At 43.4% G+C, this 24,169-nt stretch overlaps 1 protein-coding gene across 1 annotated transcript; it reads left to right on the top strand.

Moving 5' to 3' along the window:
• The first annotated feature begins 1,114 nt into the window (after nt 1-1,114).
• On the top strand, nt 1,115-17,591 carry RFT1 (RFT1 homolog). The gene is made up of 13 exons (XM_069967168.1): nt 1,115-1,273; nt 4,167-4,252; nt 4,413-4,529; nt 5,153-5,342; nt 6,105-6,206; nt 7,565-7,699; nt 9,800-9,878; nt 10,130-10,180; nt 11,214-11,344; nt 11,430-11,574; nt 12,856-12,961; nt 13,768-14,017; nt 16,643-17,591. The coding sequence occupies exons 1-13, from the start codon at nt 1,208-1,210 to the stop codon at nt 16,805-16,807; spliced, it is 1,623 nt and encodes a 540-aa protein (XP_069823269.1). The 5' UTR covers nt 1,115-1,207; the 3' UTR covers nt 16,808-17,591.
• The last annotated feature ends 6,578 nt before the right edge of the window (nt 17,592-24,169 follow it).

Genomic DNA, 24,169 nt, shown 5'->3' with positions numbered 1-24,169 from the left:
AGCTCTGCTACATGCACCTTACACAGACATCTACTGTACACACACTCAGCTCTGCTACATGCACCTTATACAGACACCTACTGTATACCTATTATATGCGCAGCTGTCCTGCACACACTCAGCTCTGCTACATGCACCTTACACAGACATCTACTGTACACACACTCAGCTCTGCTACATGCACCTTATACAGACACCTACTGTACACACACTCAGCTCTGCTACATGCACCTTATACAGACACCTACTGTATACCTATTATACGCACAGCTGTCCTGCACACACTCAGCTCTGCTACATGGACCTTATACAGACACCCACTGTACACACACTCAGCTCTGCTACATGGACCTTATACAGACACCTACTGTACACACACTCAGCTCTGCTACATGGACCTTATACAGACACCTACTGTACACACACTCAGCTCTGCTACATGCACCTTATACAGACACCTACTGTATACCTATTATACGCACAACTGTCCAGCACACACTCAGCTCTGCTACATGCACCTTACACAGACATCTACTGTACACACACTCAGCTCTGCTACATGCACCTTATACAGACACCTACTGTATACCTATTATACGCACAGCTGTCCTGCACACACTCAGCTCTGCTACATGGACCTTATACAGACACCTACTGTACACACACTCAGCTCTGCTACATGCACCTTATACAGACACCTACTGTACACACACTCAGCTCTGCTACATGCACCTTATACAGACACCTACTGTATACCTATTATACGCACAACTGTCCAGCACACACTCAGCTCTCCTACATGCACCTTACACAGACATCTACTGTACACACACTCAGCTCTGTTACATGCACCTTACACAGACACCCACTGTACATACTTCACACACATAGTTGTCTTGCACACACACAGCTCTGCTACATCGTACAGACACGTCATCCCTGTACGCACAGTGAGGACACCGCCCCCCGCACTCCACCTCCAGCCAATCACTAAGCACGGAGTGATGAAACCTGCAACTTTCATTCACACAAGAACACGTGACAAGCACAGCCGGCAGCCTGACCCCTCCCACACCAGCGACGGATCACGTGGTCATGACATCACCGAAGGTCCTTCACCCTGTAGGACTGATTCTTCCTGGTTGTCTGGTATAGTGCGATCATCTGATCTCTGCCCATCCGGTACAGATGACAGCTTGTCTGCAGGATGGCGGCTCAGCACCATGTCCTCCAGGACACCACCAAGCTGGCATCGTCTACTATGGTGCTGCAGGTACAGTCTGATCCCGACTCGGGAATAGGACCTTTGTCCTCATACACACTCAGGAGACGACCAATCAGAGAACAGCTTTTTTTTTTTTTTGTTTTCTTTTTAGCTGAGTTCTCATTGGTTGCTATGAGTAGCAGTCAGTGGCTTTGCAACTGTTGCAAAACTGTAAACTCCGGGCATGCTGGGAGTTGTAGTTTTGGAAGAGCCGGAGAGCCACCAGGTTGAGGAACACAAGTGTGTGTACTACTGCAGACTCACAGAATCTGGTGCTAACAGTATAGAAAGACTTGTAATAAAGAGATACCATAGCATAGGCTCCCTATGACACACTATTTATTACCTTCAATATCAGGAACCACAAGTGTACAGGTGCTGCGCCTTACTTACAACTTTTTTTCCTTACTAAGGCATCAACATTGCACGACGTCACTCTACTAGCCACCTGATTGGTTCTACAGCTGGACTTTGAAGATGAGTGCTTGTCCATTTTTCATTTTCTACAAATGTATGACTAGATAGCCAACTGGGTGTTACCAGTTAGGGGCGTGTCCCTACACAGTCTGACACTGTCCAATCAGAGCTCACATTGGCAATAGTATAAGGACACATTGTTAACTGGTAACACCCACTTGGCTATTTAGTCATACATTTCTAGGAAGAAAAAACTGAGGAACAACACAGCGTTCTCAACACAGAGCAACAAGATATCATATCAGTCAGTGCAAGGAGTAAAAGCCCCCATACATTTACAATAACTAAGGCCTGAATGATCCGAGCATGCTCGAGGTTCGCTCATCTCTAGTTACGATCATTAATGGTACGGCCCTGTGTTCTCTATGGGGAGGGATAAGCCGCAGCCAGAAAGCTCTGGTTGCGGCTTATCTCTCCTAGAACAAAGGAGTTGGGCAATGATTTTCCATTACACCTGTCTCCACTGACATGATCTGTTGGACCTTAATACTGTAACCAGGGATTATTCTTGTTAGGCTTGTTGGGTAGCCTTTTACTGGCTACCCGGGAATTGTCTTCACCACCATAAAGGGGTATTTTTTTGATTGAAAATATCTTTATTACAATCAGTCGTCGTCAGGCATACATAAACTGTGACGCAGCACAGTTCAATAAATAAGACACTACATACTCAGCACCATGGTACAACATACAGCACAGGCTCCCTACGCTATACATCATACCACCCGCTACACTAACATTCCCGCATACCTTAACAATCCTAAAACAACAAACAATAAAGCAATACAGACAAGTGATGGGGTAAGGGGGGTGGGAAAGAGGGGGGTAGGGAGGGGAAATCACAGGCCCGAAGCTTTATTGAAAGACAACACCACACAAGGGGAGAGGGGGAAGGAGAGGGGTATCAATCCTCTTCTTCCTGGTCCGATCTGTCCATGATGGAATAGTCTCTGAGCAGGCTGTGGACCAGCCTGCGGCAGTCCAGAAAGGACATCCTCTCCTTCTTCAAAATGAGGCGGTTCCTGGCAAGCCATATAGCGTCCTTAAAACAGTTCATATGGCGCCAGGCCTCCCGGGTTGCCTCATCGCCGAAATTCCCAGGGAACAGGCCGTACAGCACCGCGCAGTGCGTTAGCCTGTTCCTGGGCACACAGTCACTGAGTTCAAGTTCCAGGGCGTCCAACAGGCCCTGAGCAAACGGACACTGCCAAAAGAGGTGCAAAGATGTTTCCTCCACGAAGGGGCACCGGGGGCAGTACCGCGTTTTGCACAGGTTGCGGGCATGCATGAATGACCTCAAGGGCAGTCCCCCCTGAATGGCCATCCAAGACAAGTCCTTGTGCCCGTTGGTCAACTTCGCCGAAGCCACATTAGTCCATACAGTCTCTGCGGTGGCCGCAGTGAGCCCTGGAACGAGCTCCATAGAGTCCTGTGCTCTGATGAGCTTGTGGACAGTTTTTGGCTTCCACAAGTCGGGCTTGAGTCCCTCCAGTTGGTGTTCCCTCACAAACTTGACGACACCCCCGTAGAACCAGGGAGTGTGCCAGTTGTAAGGGATGGAGCTGTCCCACTTGTCCCAGCTCAGACCCCTCCAGAGGGGGAGGAGGAACAGGCGAGACATGGACCTGCCCGCAGAGCCATTCTTCTGTTGCAGAGTCCTCCGCGCACAGTCACATACGAAGGCTGCCCGCAGCAAGGTAGGGATATCCGGAACACCTTTTCCGCCCTTGCGGGGTTCCTTGTACATCACGGAGCGCTTCACTCTGTCCATTTTGGAGCCCCAGATGAAACGAAACACGGTCCTGGTGATGGCCCTGCAGACGGTGACATGGGGGGGCCAGGCCTGTGCGGTGTACTGGAGCACAGGCAGAACTTCGTTCCTCAGGACCAATGCTTTGCCCTCAATGGTGAGGTGTCTGAGGCTCCACAGCCCGATCTTCGTATTGACCTTAGCCAATCGCTCTTCCCAGGACTTGAGGGCCGCGCCTTCCTTTCCGAACCAGACTCCAAGGATCTTGATGAAGTCCGGTTTGATGGTAAACGGGAAGGGGGCGGAGGAAGCCAGGTGCCACTCCCCGAAGAGCATAGCCTCCGACTTCGCTGCATCTGCCTGGCTAGCCTGGTGGAATAAGGGTCAGAGAACTTTGAAGCCCTTACTTATCACAACTGTATGGCTTATCCTATAGATTAGGGATAGGGAACCCGCAGCCCTCCAGCTGTTGCAAAACTACAATTCCCATCATGTCTGGATGGCCATACCCAAGCTTCAGCTGTCCAGGCATGATGGGAGTTGTAGTTTTGCATTAGCTTGAGGGTTGCTGCATTCTCATATTACTGGTCATTAAGCAGAATGTTTATACCTATTGTACTTTCCATACATCCAGTACAGTTTCTCCTCTCCCACCATATGTTCTTGTTTGTTTAGGTCGTCTTCCGCATCCTGACGTTTGCCCTGAACGCCTTTACGCTGCGGTATGTCTCGAAGGAGATAATCGGCATTGTTAATGTTCGGTAAGTGTCCTCACAATCTCCATTATCACAGGATATTATATACACCATATTAGCCAGTCGTACATGGATACAGTGAGCAGCAGGATGCCACAGTGAGTATATATGGAGTATGCTTCCTATCTATAAACGTTAGTCACATTCATCTCTGCTTCCTCCTCAGCCTCACCCTCCTTTACACCACAGTGGTGTTCCTTGCCCGAGAGGCCTTCCGTAAAGCATGTTTAAGCCATTCCGCACAGCAGAGCTGGAGACACACCATACACCTCACCTGGTTGGCGTAAGTATAACTGATGGCGATCTATTAGACACTTAAAGGGGTTGTCCAGTGAAAATCTTTTTCTTTCAAATCAACTGGTGTCAGAAAGTTATATAGATTTGTAATTTACTAACCCTAACCCATACTTATTAGCTACTATATGTGCTGCAGGAAATGTTGTTTTATTTTCAGTCTGACACAGTGCTCTCTGCTGACATCTCTGGCCAGAGCAGAAGAGGTTTTCTATGGGGATCATAGAAAAACTGAGACAGAGTTTCTGTCTCGGCCAGAGATGTCAGCAGAGAGCAGTGTGTCAAACTGGAAATAAAACAACATTTCCTGCAGGACATACAGCAGCTAATAAGTATGGGAAGACTTGAGATTTTTTTTTATAGAAGCAAATTACAAATCCATATGACTTTCTGACACCAGTTAATATGAATGAAAAAGATTTTCGCTGGACAACCCCTTTAACATCCCCAATATAGATGCTAAATGTTGGGTTAAAACACTGCACTCAGCCTTACATTGGACACTTGCTGACCTCAGGTGTTATATGACTATCCTGTCTGTACCAGAATGTGTCCCATAGACCATTATCTGTTATATATTATATATATTGTAATATTCTCATGTATTTGCAGAGTACCTCTGGGCATCTGCTGGTCCTTAGTATTAGGCTGGATATGGCTGAGTGTATTGGAGGTCCCAGACCCAGCATCCATCCCACATTATGGCACCGGAGTTCTGGCGTTTGGACTTTCTGCGGTGATCGAGCTAATAGCAGAACCATTCTGGGTCCTTGCACAAGCTCATCTCTTTGTCCGGCTGAAGGTATGTATGTGAAATTGTTTAATGCCCATCATGTACGCCTGGTCCAGAGCCAGTCTGAACTGTCCCATTGTCATGCATGAACCACAAGGAGGGGCGAGATCACTACATACAAAGCTGTAGATGTACCCCTTCTTTTAAAGGGGTAGTTCACCAAAAAAATAAATTCTTCCAAATCAACAGGTGCCAAAGATTTGAAATTTACTTCTATTAAAAAATCTGTTAAGAAGTCTTCCAGTACTTCTCAGCTGCTGTATATCCTGCAGGAAGTGGTATGTTCTTTCCAGCCTGGAGAGCAGGAGAGGTTTTCTATGGGCATTTGCTACTGCTCTGGACAGTTCCTGACATGGACAGAGGTGGCAGCAGAGAGAACTGTGTCAGACTGGAAATAAAACACCACTTCCTGCAGGACATACAGCTGCTGATTAGTACTGGGAGACTGGAGATTTTTTTTTTTTTTAGAAGTAAATTAAAAATCCTTGCCACTTTCTGGCTCCAGTTGATTTGATAGAATTTTTTATTGTTTTGGGGAAATACCCCTTTATGGTGCGTTCACACCTACAGGATCTGCAGCTGATTTTCTGCAGCAGATTTCATTTAAATAACTGAACACAGCATTAAATCTGCTGCAGATCCTGTAGGTGTGAACGCACCCTTAAGCATTTAGTTATGGCCACGTATGCCAGTATGTTTCAATGGGGACAGGGAGAAAAGCAGCAGGTTACAGTATAACTTCTATATTTACCTTCATGCCTTGTATTCTAGGTGATTGCTGAGAGTCTGGCCATAATCGTCCGCTGTTCTGTCACAGTCCTTCTGGTCCTTATCTGGCCTCACTGGGGACTCCTCATCTTTTCATTTGCCCAGGTAAGAGTTATTTGACAAACGTAAGGTCCTTTTAGACCTGATGATTTCTCGGCCGTGAGGATCAGCGCAGTTGGCGCTCATTTGCGGTGCCTTTACACGGCACAAGAAGTCGAATGCCTGCCTGCACGAACAATCACTGTATCGTTTGTGCAGCCTTGGAAACCGTCAGCACAGGTATGTATATAGGATATGTATATATCTGTGCTGTCAGTTTTCAGATCACAAGCAGCAGTCTATACTTACCAGCCACACTGCTTGTGATTCGGCATCTGGCTTCTCCAGTCCTCCGGCTGTATCTTCAGGCCCTGGAGGACTGGGAAAGCCAGCTGCTGGATCACAAGCAGTGTGGCTGGTAAGTATACACTGCTTGTGGTATAGATAGTTTCCATTTGTGATCATCAGCCTCACCTTCCCTGGTTACACAGGAAGATGTGTAGCCGGTGCCAATAAGTTATAAAGGATGCTTTAAACATACCATTAGCCGAGGATCGGGTGTTTTGCCCGTCCTTGGCTGATCGCTGTCACTTTTACAAGGGCCAATTATAGGCTGAAGGAGCGTTTCTGGCTGGTAATCGGCGTCTAAAAGAACTTTGAGTACAGCTTCTCAGTTAAGAAAGTCACGTTTGTGTTTGCGATTGTGTAGATTTTTTTTTTCATTAGCAGGTTGTGTCGGCACGCTGCCTAGAGTCACCTGGGAGCAAGTGTACAGATTGTAGTTTGGGGTATCCACACGATTAGGGTCCTATTACACAGGCCGATGAAGGCCCGATCAATATTGTAAACAAGCTACGCGGCCCGATAACCTTTTATCAAGAGCTGCACGGACATTGTTAGTGATGTCCATGTAGCCCTTGCCCAAACAGTTAATGCATTACCTGTCCACGTTCCCAGTCTTCTCCTGCGCTCTGCATGCATCACTATATTTAACCAAAACCAGGAGTGAGCCCAAAACCCAGAAAAGGTGAAAGTCTTTCCAATATAGTTTTTTCCCAGTGTTTTTAATCCACTCCTGTTTATCCTACATATAATGCTATAACATACTGACCAGATATACCGCAGTGTGAAAGCAGAGTAAGGATACAATATGTTGTCAGTTCTTTACTGGGGATGCGGTACTTCCTCCTGGTTTTTTTAAGATAAGCCGGAGTCCCAATCATGAGATCCGACATTTATAGTATACCAACCTGATACATCATAAATGTCTTTCATTTGTTTCATGCGTTCATACGTGCAGATTTGTTGTGGATTAGCTGCAGGTCAGAAGCGGCCACAGGTCCCTTTAAAGACGTCTCTGCCCGTTTCTCTTGTTTTATGCGCGTCTCTTTATGCAGCAGTACGGCTCTGCTTATGTCTCTTAGGTCCTGTACACCAGCCTTCTCTCTCTCTGTTACATACTCTACTTTGCAAGGTTTCTTGGCTCTCAGGAGGCAGAGAAGAAGTCATTTCCTGTACACAGTATGATGGAATTCTTCCCCCGTTACTCTGCGTCACAGGTAGTATATTTCATATTGTGTATATACAGTATCACATCCTATGTAGTTGTCATTTTCATAAATAATTTTATTACCAGTTTAAAGGGAATCTGCCAGGTCCATAGTGTCTCACAGGCCGGCTCCGGGACCTGGTAGGTCAGACACTGTTCTCCTGAGCCCTGTGCAATGCTGCCATAGGCTGTATCCATGTCTTTCTGGACTCCCTAGGGCGGCATCCAACTTCTGCAGCCACAGAGAATCAAACGTTGAGTATTCGGGTTTGTATAACATTGCCGAACACGACCAATGACTTAGCACTGAGTATAGGGCTTCTCCCTACCCTTGAGCTGTGAATCATTACTGTTAAGGGGGTAGGGGACACTACATTGGGACTGTTAACCGCTTGCCCCTCTCTTCTGGATTGCAGAGCTCTCGATATTAGACTGATTTACTCTCTCTATAGCCAAAGTGGTGGTTTCAGAATGGTCCCCCACCAATGCACCCTAAAGTTTGCCATGATGGACAGTCAGTCACATAGATGCGGAGGCCTTCTCCTCCTGCCTCTGCATATAATTGGAGATGCTATTACCTGTATCAATGGAAGCATAATCGGCCAGCTTGAATTACAAATAAGTTCTGGCACAGACTTCATTGTAAATTCCACAACGCAATCTGCGTTCTTGCTCAAGTGCAATAGAGAATGTCTATGTAGATTTTTGTCGCCACCATGGAAAGAAAATCGGCTGCACAAATAGGCAGCCTGTCGGGTTTTAATCAATGTGAACATATGTTAACCCTTTCATGACCACGATTGCTTTGGGCTTCGGATGTCACCTGCTGCCTTGAATGTCAAATGTTGCATTTTAGAAGTGATTTTTGGTCATTTTTTTTCTTGCTGTATTTTAAGATACTCTGTTTATGGATAATAAGTACTTAAAAATATGTATGGACGCCTCCTGACTCTCACCTAACAGATATTGTTGGAGGAGAGATGGGATAGGCCATGTTGAGTTTTTTCCATCCAACCCTTTTGTTCTCAAATAGATAAGCCACAGCTAGAGGAGTCTGGAAGGAGTCATTTAGAACACTTAAAGCGTCTCTGGACCCACAATCTGACCCCCCAAACAGCTTGCACCTTCAGATAGCTGCATTTAATCCATAATCTGTCCTGGGGTCCGTTCGGCAGGTGATGCAGTTATTGTCCTAAAAAACAATTTTTTAACTTGCAGCCCTGTGTCAAATTGGTGTGGCCTAGAGTACCCATGTCCTAGGATTGCAACACGCCTCCATCGCTCCTCCTCGCCCTCTTCATCATTAGGAACACCCCTAGAACAATTTCTTCTATTCATCACCTGTGTGAACACTGCACATGAGCTGAATCGTTAAGGCACCTGTGCAGTGTTCACACAAGTGATCAATAGGAAAAATCCTGCCCGGGGTGTTCCTAGTGATAAAAGTTGTTTTTTAGGACAATAACTGCATCACCTGCCGAGCGGACTCTAGGACAGATCTTGGATTAAAACCAGCTATCCGAAGGTACAAGTGGTTTGGGGGGCAGAATATGGGTACAGAGTCACTTTAAATTTTCGGCCAAGCTGACTGTTTAGGTGTCAGAAGAAATTGGCCAGCTGGTGGATAAGTAAGCATTTGGCTCACCCTTTTTGATGTCCCTATAGTGTCAAGAATAACAACCCTTTTATAGTCAAAATGTATTGTGCACTGCCGCAATCAATTTTTAAAAGAAAAAACAGGGGTTATCATCGGAAGCAGTTTTGCAACAAATGCTCTTTATTTTTTATGTTTTCTACGTTTAACTCATGGTGTCTCCCTTCCTGTCGAAACTGTGATCCATGCTCCCTCTGATATTTCGTCTTTCTCTGTTAAAGTGTTACTGTCATCATAGAAAACTTTTGACATGTCAACTTCATTGAAGTGAACGGAGCATAATGGTAAACCAGACCTGAACTGGAGACAAGAGTCGTGTTGCTTCTGGAAGAAAGTGGCCAATGGAGAACCCCTTTAAGACACAGACATGTGTCCAGTAGCAGTGCTTAGCTTTCAGATGGAAAATCATTGTCTCAGTTTTCACAAGCCGTCTGTCTGTCTTTCTCTCTTTGACAGGAGTTCTTGGATTGGAAGCAGGCCTGGCTGGCATGGAGCTTCTTCAAGCAATCATTCCTGAAACAAATCCTGACAGAAGGTCCGTTTACCCCCATCACACCACTAGACTGGAGCTGAGGACTCGCTCACAAGTTTGATATGTCACTCTTGTGGCTACAGTATGATCTGTAAACATATGTACCATTGTGTGACATTTGATGTAGCTGAATAGTAGCTTCTACTGAGGAGACGCTATCAGCCATTTTGCACCTTTGCATGGGGTTTCTGTACATAAGAACTTCAGGAACAGAAAAATAAGGTGTAACATATGACATTTGATTTTTTTTTTAGGTGAGCGCTATGTAATGACCTTCCTGAATGTACTGTCATTTGGAGATCAAGGTAAGTGCTATACTGTCTATAAGTCCACCTTTTCTTGTGCGTTCTTCACCGTTTAGAGAAGAGCATTACAAACAGCTACAGGATTATGCTGGGTGGGACTGAAAAAAAATACTGGTGCATCTCCCCTAATCCTATTTATAGTGGCAGAGTGCCAGGACCATCCTCTGGCATCGGTGCCTGAGTGCAACAGCTACCCCTGCCTACCCTATGGCTCTGATCCTCAGTTATGTCTATGGGTGAGGGAATAGTAGTCTTAGTAGTCTTGGTCCCCAAATATATCATATGTAACCTTGCAGTACTTACATCAGTTAAGACTTAAGCCCCTACAACTTGATCAGTGATGCGGATGTACCTTTAATAGCCCTAGTTCATTTATAGATTTCATATTCAGGTACTGTGTATATAAGTGTATTTCGGAATTCTGGGCACTTATTGTCAACTCACTGTCACTGTCATTATTATTTTTTTTTTGCAGAAATCAATAGTCCAGGTGATTTTAAGAAACGTAATTGGGTTTATTAGGCAAATATGCCATTATCTGCATTCAAAAGGCCTTTCCCCACATTCCCCCCCCCCCCCCTCATTCACTGCTCATTATCAGGAAATCTCGGCTCTTTCACATCAGTCGAGTCCTGTGTAACCTATGTAGAGGGGGGAAGGGAGATTAGTCACCAGCAGAGAACAAAGGATTACACAGCGGGAACTGTGTGAAAGCGGTATTCAGAGGTCAGAGAGGTCAATGCTGACTGTCAAAGGAGATGAGCGGTAATATAGCTGTAAATTAACTCTTTGTTGTCCTATTTTGGTCCCTCCACCCCTCCCCTCTCCATAAGAGAACCATTAAGACAGGGGGAGAGCTTCAAACAGCTTTTTCATGATAAAAATGCATTTTTCAGCTAATAAACCCAATTACAAAGTTTCCTAAAATCACCTGTACTATTGTTTTCTGCAAAAAAAAAAAAAAATGTAAACGGCAGTGACACATTAAGCTGCCATGATGTCTCCTGATTTTTGCTCCTCATCCCCCCCCCAGGCGTGTACGATATTGTGAATAACCTGGGATCTCTGGTGGCGCGCTTCATCTTCTTGCCTATAGAGGAAAGCTTTTACGTCTATTTTTCCAAAGTGCTGGAGAGAGGAAAAAACGTCAAAAGCCAAAAGAAGGTAGAAAAGAAGCTATACTTGTAGGATAATATGAAAGATTAGTAGGTAAACTAGTCGTAACTTGTTGTTTTTATACCTCATAAAGGAGGAGATCTCTGCGGCCTCTGAAGTATTGGAGTCGCTCCTGAAGCTGGTGACATTGATCGGCCTGGTTATCATCGCCTTTGGTTATGCGTACTCACAGCTGGCATTGGATATTTATGGTGGATCCCTGCTTAGTGGCGGCTCCGGTAAGGGAAATATGTAAATGGTCATCCATCATTGAAATATAGGCATATCAGCCATTTTGAAATCTCAATTTACAGCTTATATTACTTTCCAGAGCTGCACTCACAATTCTGCTGGTTGTTAGTGGAAACAATTTTTAGACTCAAACATTGCTAACCGATTAGCTGTACATTGGTAATGTAATGGGGGTAGTTTTTCTCTGTCAGATCACTGGACAGTGTCCGCTGTAAAGACTAGGCTTCCTAGGAATGTAAATCATTATTGATTTCAGCTCTGAAGCCACAAAACTTTTATAATAGAGGCTGCAACTTGAGATCATAGCGATAAGATGATAACATTGTTGTGCAGGCATGACCACACAAACCCATCACTGCATTGTTGGCCCTGCCTTTCCTCCATCATGGTGGGACAAACATCCTATTGTACCCAGGGAAATGTGTGATGGACAAACAGTAGTTTCTAAACCAGCTTTAAAGATGCGATCAGCTGATGAACAAATGTTTTGTCGGCTGTTTGCTGTGTTTATGCTGTATTGACAGTAAACACATGTTAAAACCACCCAGAGTGAACACGGCACAACACGGAGAAATCTCAACCTATTTGCCCTAGAATCTTTCTTTGCAATTGAGCCTTTAAAGCAAACCTGTTGCAATTTTTTTTTTTTTTGTAAGAAATCAAAAGGGGTTGTGATCACAAGCAGTTTTGCAATATACTCGCTTTATTTTTTTCCAAAGTTTTCTATGGTTAAATCAACTTTATATAAACCTCTACCTGTTTCCAAGGATGTTTAGCAAACTTGTGAATGCAGCTCTGGATATAACTAGATAAGAGTTAGGCTCATATTACACGGGCCGATGGTGGCCCTATCCATAATGTATTTGATACTGGGCCTATTACACGGCTCGATTATTGTTTAGCAAGGGTTGCACTGACATTGTTAGCGATGTCTGTGCAGCCCTTGGTATAAACTGTTCATACATCACCTCTCCATGCTCCTGGTCTTCTCCTGCCCTCTGCTTGCTTCCTGGCATCGGCACCCATCACCCAACGATTTCATCGGCTGATCGTTGTTTCTATTACACGGAGCGATAATCATCCGAATCAGCCTGATATGGCTGATTATCGCTCGGTGTAATAGGGCCCTTAGTGTAGTTTTGGTTGTGAAGATACACTGAGACATCTACAGTATAACAAGAGGACAGAGATAAAATGGAGCTTACATTGGGCCATCCCTCTCCTCTTTATCCCCTTGTAATCCACATGCCTTGCGTTGTGTTTTTCAGGTCCTGTTCTCCTACGAGTCTACTGTTTCTATGTTCTGCTGCTGGCCATCAATGGGGTAACAGAGTGCTTCACCTTTGCCTCAATGAGTAAAGAGGAGGTGGACAAGTGAGTGAGACTGGTTGTCCCCTCATAATTTATGGGTTGTCCCAGGGCGTGTTCACACGTTCAGGCTTTTAATTGCAATTACTAATTACAAACATGGGAACAGATATGGAAGGAGAAGCAGACTGTCATTTACATACTCGCAGCGGGATCTCAATCCCACTGCGAGTATGTAGTCTCATTGGAAATGACAGGCAAGGGATCCGCATCGAATTTTCCGGTGTGTGTTTCTACCCTAAGGGCCCTATTCCACCGGACGATTATCGTTCAGATTATCGTTAAATCGTTCGAATCTAAATGATAATCGTTCGGTTGAAATGCAGTTAACGATTAACGACCGAACGAGAAATCGTTGATCGCTTTATAAGACCTGGACCTATTTTTATCGTTGCTTGTTCGCAACTCGTTCACATTGAATAAGACATCATTTGGTCGTTCGCAGTAGATACGAACGCAATAGCGAAGAAATAGCGAAGAAAAAACTATCGCAAATACGATCATAAGTAACGATTATCGTTCCATGGAAATGAGTGAACGTTTTCAGGTCTTTCGCAATAGCGGTCGTTTGAGATCGTTAATTGTTAATGATTGTTATACGATTAACGATTAGGGCCCTAAGGGTGTGTTCACACGTACAGGATCCGCAGCAGATTTGACTAAATAAGTGAATCAAATCTGCACCACCAAATCTGCTGCGAATCCTGTACTTGTGAATGCACACTAAATTTTATTTGTTAACTTTCAGGTGTTACATAAAAAAATATCAATTTATATTGAATTCATTTTTTTTCCCTTATATCCCCCATCAGGTTTAACTACATCATGTTGGGTCTCTCTCTAAGTTTCCTTTGCCTTTCCTACTACATGACAACTTGGCTGGGTAGCGTTGGATTCATCTTAGCAAACTGCTTTAACATGGGCTTACGGATCGCCCACAGCCTACATTACATCAGGAGGTATTACAAGGACAGCCCCTACCGGCCACTGTCTGGGCTCGTGCCGTCCCCAACAGTAATATGTGTGCTTGCAGTTAGCGCTGCAGTGACCGGATATTCAGAGGTAACCAACAGTGTTTTTGTTATTTTCTATTTTAAGGCATTAACCTGATCCAAAGTTATCCCCTGTCCACAAGTGTTTGGTGAACATCAGTCCTCTGTTCTCAGTATACATGGGAATGACCACCATCAATCATCTGTGGTTAGGGAATAAGCTTGGATCATGGGTTAGCTCTTTTAATGCTTTGTAATACAGATGTTTTATTTTTCTTGAGCTAACATAATATTGGGGTCTACCCATGATACCATATACTGTCACAATACACAGTGCCAAGATGTAGCACAATACAGTAAACCAACATGTTCCCAGGGCCATCTGTACCAGTCACTAAACCCAGGCAGTGACAATCACATACAGGACCATTCCACTCAAAATCTTACGCCCTCGTCCTCCATACCTCTCATGCAGGGAGATCATCAGCCAGTTACATAAGTACTCTTAGGGTATTTTATATATTCCTGTAAGGGTCATACCCGGGCGATGGATCCAAAATATCCACTCTGTCCAAACTTTTTCGGACAACTCTTCTCATATACAGCACCTTATACATTAAAACAAAGTAACTGATAATATTTTCCAGTGCATATTACTAGTCTGGTCCTCAGATTTCCATACAATATTGATGACCTTTCTTTCAGGGAGTATTGTTTCTCCTTGTGGCCATCACCAGCTTATGTAGGAAGTCTTACAGGCAATGCTCAGCTGATGAAAATGCTGATCGTGTCTTTTGGTCCTGCCTAAAAATCATTGGCTGCTGTGTAATAGCGATGCTTGGCCGATGGCTGATGACTGTGTAAAAAAAATAAAATAATAAACTTGATACATACCTGTCCACGCTCCCGGTGTTCTTTTCGTTTCTGCCTGCTCACCGCCACTGCTGCTAAAGCTACTATACTGATCCGTGAAATGACAGGCCGCTCAGCCAATCACTGGCCACGTCATTGACCTATCTCAGCCAGTGATTGGCTGAGCGGCCTGTCACTTCATAGATTGGCTCTGAAGTTCCAGCAGTGGCTACGGTGAACGGACAGAAGCGAGAAGAACATCGGGAGCGGGGAGAGGTAACGTATATACTTTATTATTTACTATATACAGCTCTTTCTGCACAATTATCGAGCCATGTAATAGGCTTAGTAAGTGAGCGCTGATGTAGCTGATAGATGCTTGTTTACATTAGTAATAGGACATGTATTATGGCCCTAAGTCATGTTCCAAGACTCTATAATGAGTTGGACATTAAATAATATGGAAGCTAGGTGGCGCTAGAGACTGTTTCTTCCCAGAGGAGAACTAATGATGCAACAGATGAGTAAAAAGTAAACTAATATAAAACCCCACCTAGGTCACAATGCAGGTGAACAAGCTACACTGTGATAGCTGGGAATCTAGTGTAATCGGTATATGGGTCTATGGGCTACAGATATAATGGTAATTGTAAGTAGACATTATTTACATCTGGATTATTCTAGGAAGCAAATGTATGAGCCGGTGCTGCCCTCCATCCCACAGAAGATCATTGCCCAGACAAAGTCCAAAAAACACTTACAGCTCCATAAGGAGCAAAGGTCCATCACTGTCCCTGGCCGCACTGAAGAAGAAGGCAGGCAGGGTTGTTTGTTTTTGTGCTGTGAAATCCTGAGTGCACAAAGCAGCCCTGAGAACCTTGCAGATAGAGCTACCTATACATTGTATTACCAGTAAGATAGTGCCATATACATCGTGAAACACCCATATAGCGACATGCCTCTGCTTTACAGAGTATCTTTTGTGTAAATTAAAGGGGTTCTACCTTCTAGGGCACCAAAGGATAAAGTGGTGCCCCATGAACAGCCTCATTTACAATGAGTTTTATCAATTTATTTTAAGAAGTAACTTGTCAGATTTTGAGGATTTTTTCTGACTTGTTTTTGCCAGTGTGACTTTACCTTTAATTTTTAAAAAAAGTTCCTGTTCTGTTTGTTTTCTCCAGCTCTTATCTGTTTTCTCCAGCTCTTATCTGTTTCCATGGTAACAGACAACAAACTAATCTTGTAGTCACATTCTTTCTGTTCTTAACATTCAGCGAGTTGGGCCCCATTACCTGGGGCAATGATTGTGTGAACAGTAGGGGAAACTACCTGTGTAATAGACACTTTAAATGCCCAAGAAGTTCAGTGTTACAATAAATCCTCGCTTTCCTGCTTCACATCTCATTGTGTAAAAGGGAACGTGCAGTGATCCAATGAATAATCCAGAAATTGTTCCTGCAGCCCTAATAGGTTCCTCATGTCTATCTATTCTATTCCTCATGTCCCATCTAGTTGACCTGGGCTTACATTGGGAATGTAAGCCCAATTAATTTAATACCAGCGAAAAGTAGGTAACAGAATGAAAACTGACTACACAGAGTTTATTTGTTGTCTGTTACCATGGAGACGCCTAAGAGCTGTAGAAACAAGACAATAGAATATTCTTAATTAAGAGCTAATGCAAAGTTTACATTTATTGGGACCATAAACTAAAGCTTTAATACGGCGGCTTAATCTTCAAAGATTTCTTTTTAGAGTTAATATTTCAGGTTTCACCTATGAGAAGTCTTGTGCTGCTCCTGGCCTTCACTTACATACACAATAATTCTCCTTTTGACAGGGATCTTTGTGCTGCGACATGGGCTGGCCGTCCCGCCTGGCACACATCCTGGTGGGAGCGTTCTGTCTGTCCGTCACGTTGGCTGCTGTAGTCCTGTCTGAAGGAAAACTGACTCACTTTATACGTAGTCACTTCCTGTCCAAGAAGCCTAAGAAGAAAGTGTAACAGAGGCAAGACTGAGCTTCTTCCAAGCAATTCCATAGGTGTTACCTGCTTTGCAAGCGACAGAGGATCCGGAGGTTTCCTATACAAGGGACAGGAAAGGGATAATGTCTCTGTATTTGTCAGCTATTTTCTGTCATAAGATCTGGATAGGACATGTATATGACATAAAAGAACAGTTCTTCCTATATAGCTTGCCCCTAAAGTCAGAAAATGACTACATTTATAACCTAATAGTGGCTTACAGGTCATGCTTTGGCTCAGTTTCCATTTCATGCCCCATGTCAGGACATATACGTTCTCTAGTGCTGGGATGGTTGTCTAGCATCAGCTGACATACTAAAGAGGTTACATGAGGTCATAAAACAGTGGTGCCCCCCTCCCCTACCACAGTCTAAGCAACAAGGTGCAAGGTTGTATTATGTTGTTATCCATATAAATAATATTGTAAATATGATATATAAAGTGTCCACTTTAAAAAAAGACTTGTCCTAGACACATGTCATTGGTCAGGCTCTCTGTGTTCAGACCCCCACCGATCATTACATAGAACCAGATGACGCACTCGGCTAAATGCTTTACTCCCCATCCACTGCAGACAATGGTTCCATAGACTTATACTGGAGCCCATCTCCTGCAGCAAGTGAGAAAAAGCACCAAGCTGGAGATTGAAGCATATAGCCGGGCACTTCTCTCAGCTCTATGAAATGACTCATCAAAATGTTTGGCATGTCTCTAGGAGGGGGTCAAAAATGTTTTAAAGTGATAGGGGGAGATTTATCCAACATGGTGTAAAGTGAAACTGGCTCTGTTGCCCCTAGCAACCAATCAGATTCCACCTTTCATTCCTCACAGACTCTTTGGAAAATGAAAGGTGGAATCTGATTGGTTGCTAGGGGCAACTGGGACAGTTTCACTTTACACCATGTTTGATAAATCTCCCCCATAGTGCCTATTTACTGTGTAAATGGATTTTTAAACATCTGATATTAGGGGTATTAGCCAAAATAGTCTCCAGCAAAACGTGCATATAGATAGATGGGTCTTCCTTTTCCAACAAGACTCTCGTTTGGTTAATATGTTCCAAGGTTCATCTGTGATTTGGACATTGACTTGCAGGATGGATTTCTATAAGTGGCACTAATATATAATCCAAAAAAGGCAGCAGCACTACATACTTTATTTCCCATGAGCATTGTCATTAATTCTTTATACGCGGCTGTATCCCCTCAATGAAAACCAGTTACCTACAGAACTCAGAGAATCACTATACTTTCTGTTTGATTAAAAAAAAAAAATTAACAATAGGTGTTGGTTTCCACTCACCCCTCCCCGTTCCTGCACTGTGATTTCTGCACAGATTACAGAAAGGGAATGTATGACCTATATATTGTTAAAGCAATTAAACCCAGACACTAGTACAAGAGTAACATGGACCATAGGAACTGGTGGGCTGAAAACTGACTTCTAAGGGAGAGTGTTGTGGGCATGCTCTGTTACTTATGAAGAAGTCATTGTGCTCGGGAGCTCTGATCACCACTGTGAATGGTTGATCCTGGTTTATCTATATACAGCTGCCTCCTTTCATTGTAATCATGGCTGTGATGATTAGGAGGCGATCACTGAGGATTTTTGTTTACGCAGCAGGAAGTGTCAGACTGTTATTAGGCTTAGTGGCCAAAGTGATAAGTGCAATATTTTAGGATTGTACTAAAATATAGATAGTGACATGGAAGATTAAAAAATATCACCAAAAATGATGACTCTAATGACACATTCCCATTGAGGTTACTGTATATACCAATATTCTTGTCAAATGAATTGTGTACTGTATATTTAAATTATTAGACAAGTGGCCTTTTTGGTGGTCAGGACCTGATTTCTATATTTTTTTTTATTGGGAACATATAAGTTATTTCATTTTAATTTGAGTTTCGCTGTTATCCAATCATTATCAATATGCAGTATGTTGCTGGTCATGTGACGGGTGATAATACATTTTATTTTTGAAAATAAAAAATCTTTTGTAAAGAATTTTTTTTGGTATGTTGAATTTCAGGAGAAAGTTTACAGGTCTGTTTACATTTAGGCTGGGTTCACACTACGTATATTTTAGTCAGTATTGTGGTCCTCATATTGCAACCAAAACCAGGAGTGGATTGAAAACACAGAAAGGATCTGTTCACACAATGTTGAAATTGAGTGGATGGCTGCCAATTAATGGCAAATATTTGCTGGTATTTTAAAACAACGGCTGTTATATTGAAATAATGGCCTTTATTTACTGTTATATGGTGGCCATCCACTCAATTTCAACCGCCATATAACCGCCATATAACAGTAAATAACGGCCATTATTTCAATACAACAGTCGTTGTTTTAAAATAGCAGCAAATATTTGCCATTATATGGCGGCCATCCACTCAATTTCAACATTGTGTGAACAGATCCTTTCTGTGTTTTTAATCCACTCCTGGTTTTGGTTGCAATATGAGGACCACAATACTGACTGAAATATACGTAGTGTGAACCCAGCTGGGGGCTAGGTTCACACTATGTAACTGTGCGGCTGTATTTTTTATGCGGCTGTAAATGTGCGGATGAAACTCCGGCCGTGGGAAAAAATAGACATGCGGCTAAAAATAACAAATAAAATCTTAAGAAAGTGATGCAAACACCTCTGTAATGCATCTGGGAAAGCAGGGAACACAGTTTACATGAATTGCTATTACCGGGGTTTGCGATCCTCTGCAGTATGCCGATGTCTCTCATGGTTAATCTATTAAAATAATAAAACACATTTTCGTTGTAATAAAGTGCCTTTCGTTGTTCAATAATTAAATTTAAACTAATCCATCATTTTGCAATTAAATATACTGTTAAAATAAATAGATAAATAAATGTATATTTATTTATGGTGCATTCACACCTACAGGATCTGCAGCAGATTTTCTGCAGCGGATTTTATTTAAATAACTGAACACAGCATCAAATCTGCTGCAGATCCTGTAGGTGTGAACGCACCATAATATATTTATTTTTTGACAGTATATTTAATTGCACAATGATGGATTCGTTAGAATTAAATTGTTGACCAACGAAACTGAATTTATTTCAACGAAATTGTGTTTTATTAATTAAATATTAATTGGTACAGGAAGCTCCATAAGCCTTTAATTCATATGCCGGCAATAGAGCTTTCTGTACTAATCATCACTTTACTTTAATGAAAACATCAAATGTTTCTTCTAATTATGTTATCACAATAGCATTATTAGAAGAAACATTACCCCCAATGCCACCAGGGGTACTGGGAAGAGCCGGGTGCCAGTGGTCCCGGAGCGTCAAAATTGGCGCTCCTGGACCGGGCGGCAGCAGGCTGGTAAGATTTAGGCTGGGGAGGGCCTAAAACAATGGCTCTTCCCACCCTGGTGTTACCAGGCTGCTGTCGTTTGGTTCTTAACCCGGCTGGTTATAAAAATAGGGGGACCCTATGCGTTTTTTTTTTAAATAAATAAATAATTAAAAAAAACGCATAGGGTCCACCCTATTTTTATAACCAGCCGGGTTAAAAAACAAACGACAGCAGCCTGGTAACACCAGGGTGGGAAGAGCCATTGGTTTAGGCCCTCCCCAGCCTAAATCTTACCAGCCTGCTGCCGCCCGGTCCAGGAGCGCCAATTTTGACGCTCCGGGACCACTGGCACCCGGCTCTTCCCAGTACCCCTGGTGGCATTGGGTACTGGGGTAATAATAGGGGGTTAGTGTTAGCCATTTTATACCGGCTAACACTAGGCCCCAACTTAGAAATGGATTCCGTCTATTAGACGGCTTCCACTACTAAGTCTATAAAGTAAAGAAATAAAGACAAGACACAAGTTAAAAAAATTTTTTATTCAAATAAAAACACCCCCACACCCCTCATTGACCATTTTATTTAAAAAAAACATTAAAAAAACGCTGGTCATCGACGTAGTCCACGGAATCCGACGTAATCCACAGGATACCGATATCTGAAAAACAAAAAGGGAGAAACACACAAAAAACACACAAACAGGAGCACCCATCATTGTGAGCGGTGTTGTGCTCCTTACAGCTGAGCGCACATATAATTCTAAATGTTTCTTCTAATAATGCTATTGTGATAACATAATTAGAAGAAACATTTGATGTTTTCATTAAAGTAAAGTGATGATTAGTACAGAAACCTCTATTGCCGGGAATATGAATTAACGGCTTATGGAGCTTCCTGTACTAATTAATATTTAATTAATAAAACACATTTTCGATTAAATAAATTCAGTTTCGTTGGTCAATAATTTAATTCTAACGAATCCATCATTGTGCAATTAAATATACTGTCAAAAAATAAATAGATATATAAATAAATGTATATTTATATATATATTTACTTTAGTATAGTTCAGTATATTTAATTGCACAATGATGGATTCGTTAGAATTAAATTATTGACCAACGAAAGTGACTTTATTACAAAGAAAATGTGTTTTATTAATTTAATATATTAACTATTAGAGGCATCGGCATTCGGCATCATTGCCGGCTATTTTTGAAGTACTCCGTACGGACCGCCTGTCAATCCTCGGCCGCATGTCCAGCCGCAAACAATGGTCTTGTTCATTTTTTACGGGTCTGTTTACGATCGGGCCGTCGATTCATACATAGTGTGCACTGTGCAGCCGTATATCGTATACTTTCCAGCGTACGCATGAACCACCAAAAATACCGCAGCACAATTACAGCCGCAAATACAGCCTTACAGTTACATAGTCTGAACCTGGCCTTATACTGTAAACTCAATGTGAAGCTTCATTGCAGATTGGATGACATTTGATGGAAAGAATAACAAAGCATGCAGATATTCACTTCACACTCGGCTGCAGTCTCCAGGTTCACTTGACAGGCTCTATATATATATATATAAATATAATATATATAATGGAGTCTATATTGAGCAACTGGATGGGAATCACAATGAGTTGGGGAGTGAAACGCTCAGCTGTGCACTTCTGGCTCCCTCTTATGATGAGTGAGGGTCTAAACCAGGGATGGGAAACCTTTGTCCCTCCAGCTGTTGCAAAACTACAATTCCCATCATGCCTTGGCAGCCAAAGTGAAGCTTTGGCTGTCCAGGCATAATGGAAATTGTAGTTTTGCAACAGCTTTAGGGCCGGGGGTTCCCCATCCCTGGTCTAAACACTTTTTTGACAGGTAACTCTGACCTGTCTCTTGATTTAAACACGTCCTGTCTAAGTATCATTAGACAATCTTTGATTCGGTGGGACTGTCACATTTAGTCCCTATAGAAAGGATGCAGGCTAATGGCCATACAAGACTGTACAAGAGGGTAGATTATGGGTGGCTACGCCTGTTGGTAGGTGTTTGTGCTGCATCTATGAGCCACAGGATGATTATTATTTAGATAGGCAATGTATTTTTCCAGGTACTTACCTAATGCCATCAGGGGTTCCCCAGAAGTTCTCCTGGACTATCCCTTTATTTTCTTGAACACGCTTTACCTTGATTCTCTCCGACATGCTAAGCTTCATTGACAGGTCTTTTCCTCTACAAAAATAGAGACCCGTCAGTCGAGTCCAACAGGTCGAGTTTAAGCTCAGGCAGCTTAAAACACCTGCTAAGTTTCCTTATGTTTGTAATGAATGTCTGGAAACCTAAACTACCTTTTATATATATGTTTGTGTTTCTGTAACTTAGACAAATGCTCTTATTATTATTATACAGCACACTTGCTATTCAATCAGTAAATCTAGAGCATTTGCTGTATTTATTTCCGGTCTTCTGCTCTATCCGTGGCATTGTTCCGCACAAGGCAGCATACTGTAGACTTGCATTCCTCCTTAAAGGGGTGCTCCAGCATGGGGGCACTTTCTGAGGTGGACGTCTTTTATTTCAGCCACCTCCTCCCCGGTTCCAGCGGCGGGTCACTCATCGCGGCGCTCCGGTCCCCGGTTCCTGGCCGCTTCCTGGTGTCTGACGCCGCCCGAGACGCTACGTCTCAGGGCCGCTCAGCCACTCTGTGAAGGAGGCGGGATCCGAGCGGACTTCAAACTGATCCCGCTTCCTTCACTGAGTGGCTGAGCAGCCCTGAGACGTAGCGTCTCGGGCGGCGTCAGACACCAGGAAGCAGCCGGGGACCGGAGCGCCGTGATGAGTGACCCGCCGCTGGAACCGGGGAGGTGAGTGGACGTCTTTTATTTCAGCCACCTCCTCCCCGGTCCCCCCCAAAAAGTGCCCCCACACTGGATAACCCCTTTAAATGGCCCAGTGTGTGTGTGTGTGTATATAATATATAAGAAGTCTCAAAACACGGGGATAGCCAGATATCCCTCTCTCCAGAGAAGGAAACCCGTTGCCAAGGGGTGCCTCCCAGTGGGGAGAACACCAAACCACCCTGATACTTAGCCCCTAAGGTTCTCACTCTGTTGCAAGCATTGGGACCCAAAAAGGGAAACACCAGGGTGGCCTCTATAAGTCAAAGTCTAAATCTGTTGCGAGAGTAACGACATAAGACAAGGGTTACCAAGGCTAGGCATCCATCCACAGACTGCAGTTTTGGTGTATTTACCCCTCATCAGTGTGGAGCAAGATTCTGGGGCAATGAAAAATAGACCAACAAAACACAACAATCACTGAAATCAGGGAGAACAGCGAAAAAATCCATTGGAGTACTCATTTAAGAGTCTCCATTGATTGCCCCTAAAAAATTTGAATATGCAAAGAAGGGGTCTGTGGAGCCTCAGTTGCAAGTCTCAAAACACGGGAATAGCCAGATATCCCTCTCTCCAGAGAAGGAAGCCCATTGTCAAGGGTTGCCTCCCAGTGGGGAGAACACCAAACCACCCTGATACGTAGCCCCTAAGGTCCTCACTATGTTGCGAGCATTGGAACCCAAAAAGGTTGAGACTCGCAACTAAGGCTCCGCGGACCCCTTCTTTGCATATTCAAATTTTGTAGGGGGCATTCAGTGGAGACTCTAAAATGAGTACTCCATTGGATTTTTTTTCCACTGATGAGTTCAGCGATTGTTGTGTTTTGTTTATATAATATAGATGATAGAGAGTTGGTAATATAGACTGGATGGGCTGGTTATAGTTGATGGCATTGTTCAGCTCAGAGACAGGATCCAACCAAGCCTCCTGAGGCAGCAGAGGATGTGTTGTCTGCAAAGCTGGAGACAAAGCCATATCGAAAATGAAAGAACTACATAAGTATGTTATATAGCTTGAGAAATTTTAGTTCAATTCAGTATTGATATCAGTATTGATACCCCTTTAAGGCCAGTCTAGTCCACATTTGTAAAGCTTCATCTTCATGCTTGTAACT

Source organism: Dendropsophus ebraccatus, chromosome 4 (genome assembly GCF_027789765.1).
Source record: "Dendropsophus ebraccatus isolate aDenEbr1 chromosome 4, aDenEbr1.pat, whole genome shotgun sequence".
In the NCBI taxonomy this organism is placed as follows: Eukaryota; Metazoa; Chordata; class Amphibia; order Anura; family Hylidae; genus Dendropsophus; species Dendropsophus ebraccatus.
This window is presented reverse-complemented; position numbering and strand designations above follow the sequence as displayed.

Bases quoted from the DNA above. Each gene is read 5' to 3' on its own strand.
- RFT1 (XM_069967168.1), top strand. From the start codon at position 1,208: ATGGCGGCTCAGCACCATGTCCTCCAGGACACCACCAAGCTGGCATCG. The intron at 11,575-12,855 runs GTAAGGGAAATA...TGTGTTTTTCAG, and splicing joins CCTGCTTAGTGGCGGCTCCG to GTCCTGTTCTCCTACGAGTC. The intron at 14,018-16,642 runs GTAACCAACAGT...TCCTTTTGACAG, and splicing joins CAGTGACCGGATATTCAGAG to GGATCTTTGTGCTGCGACAT.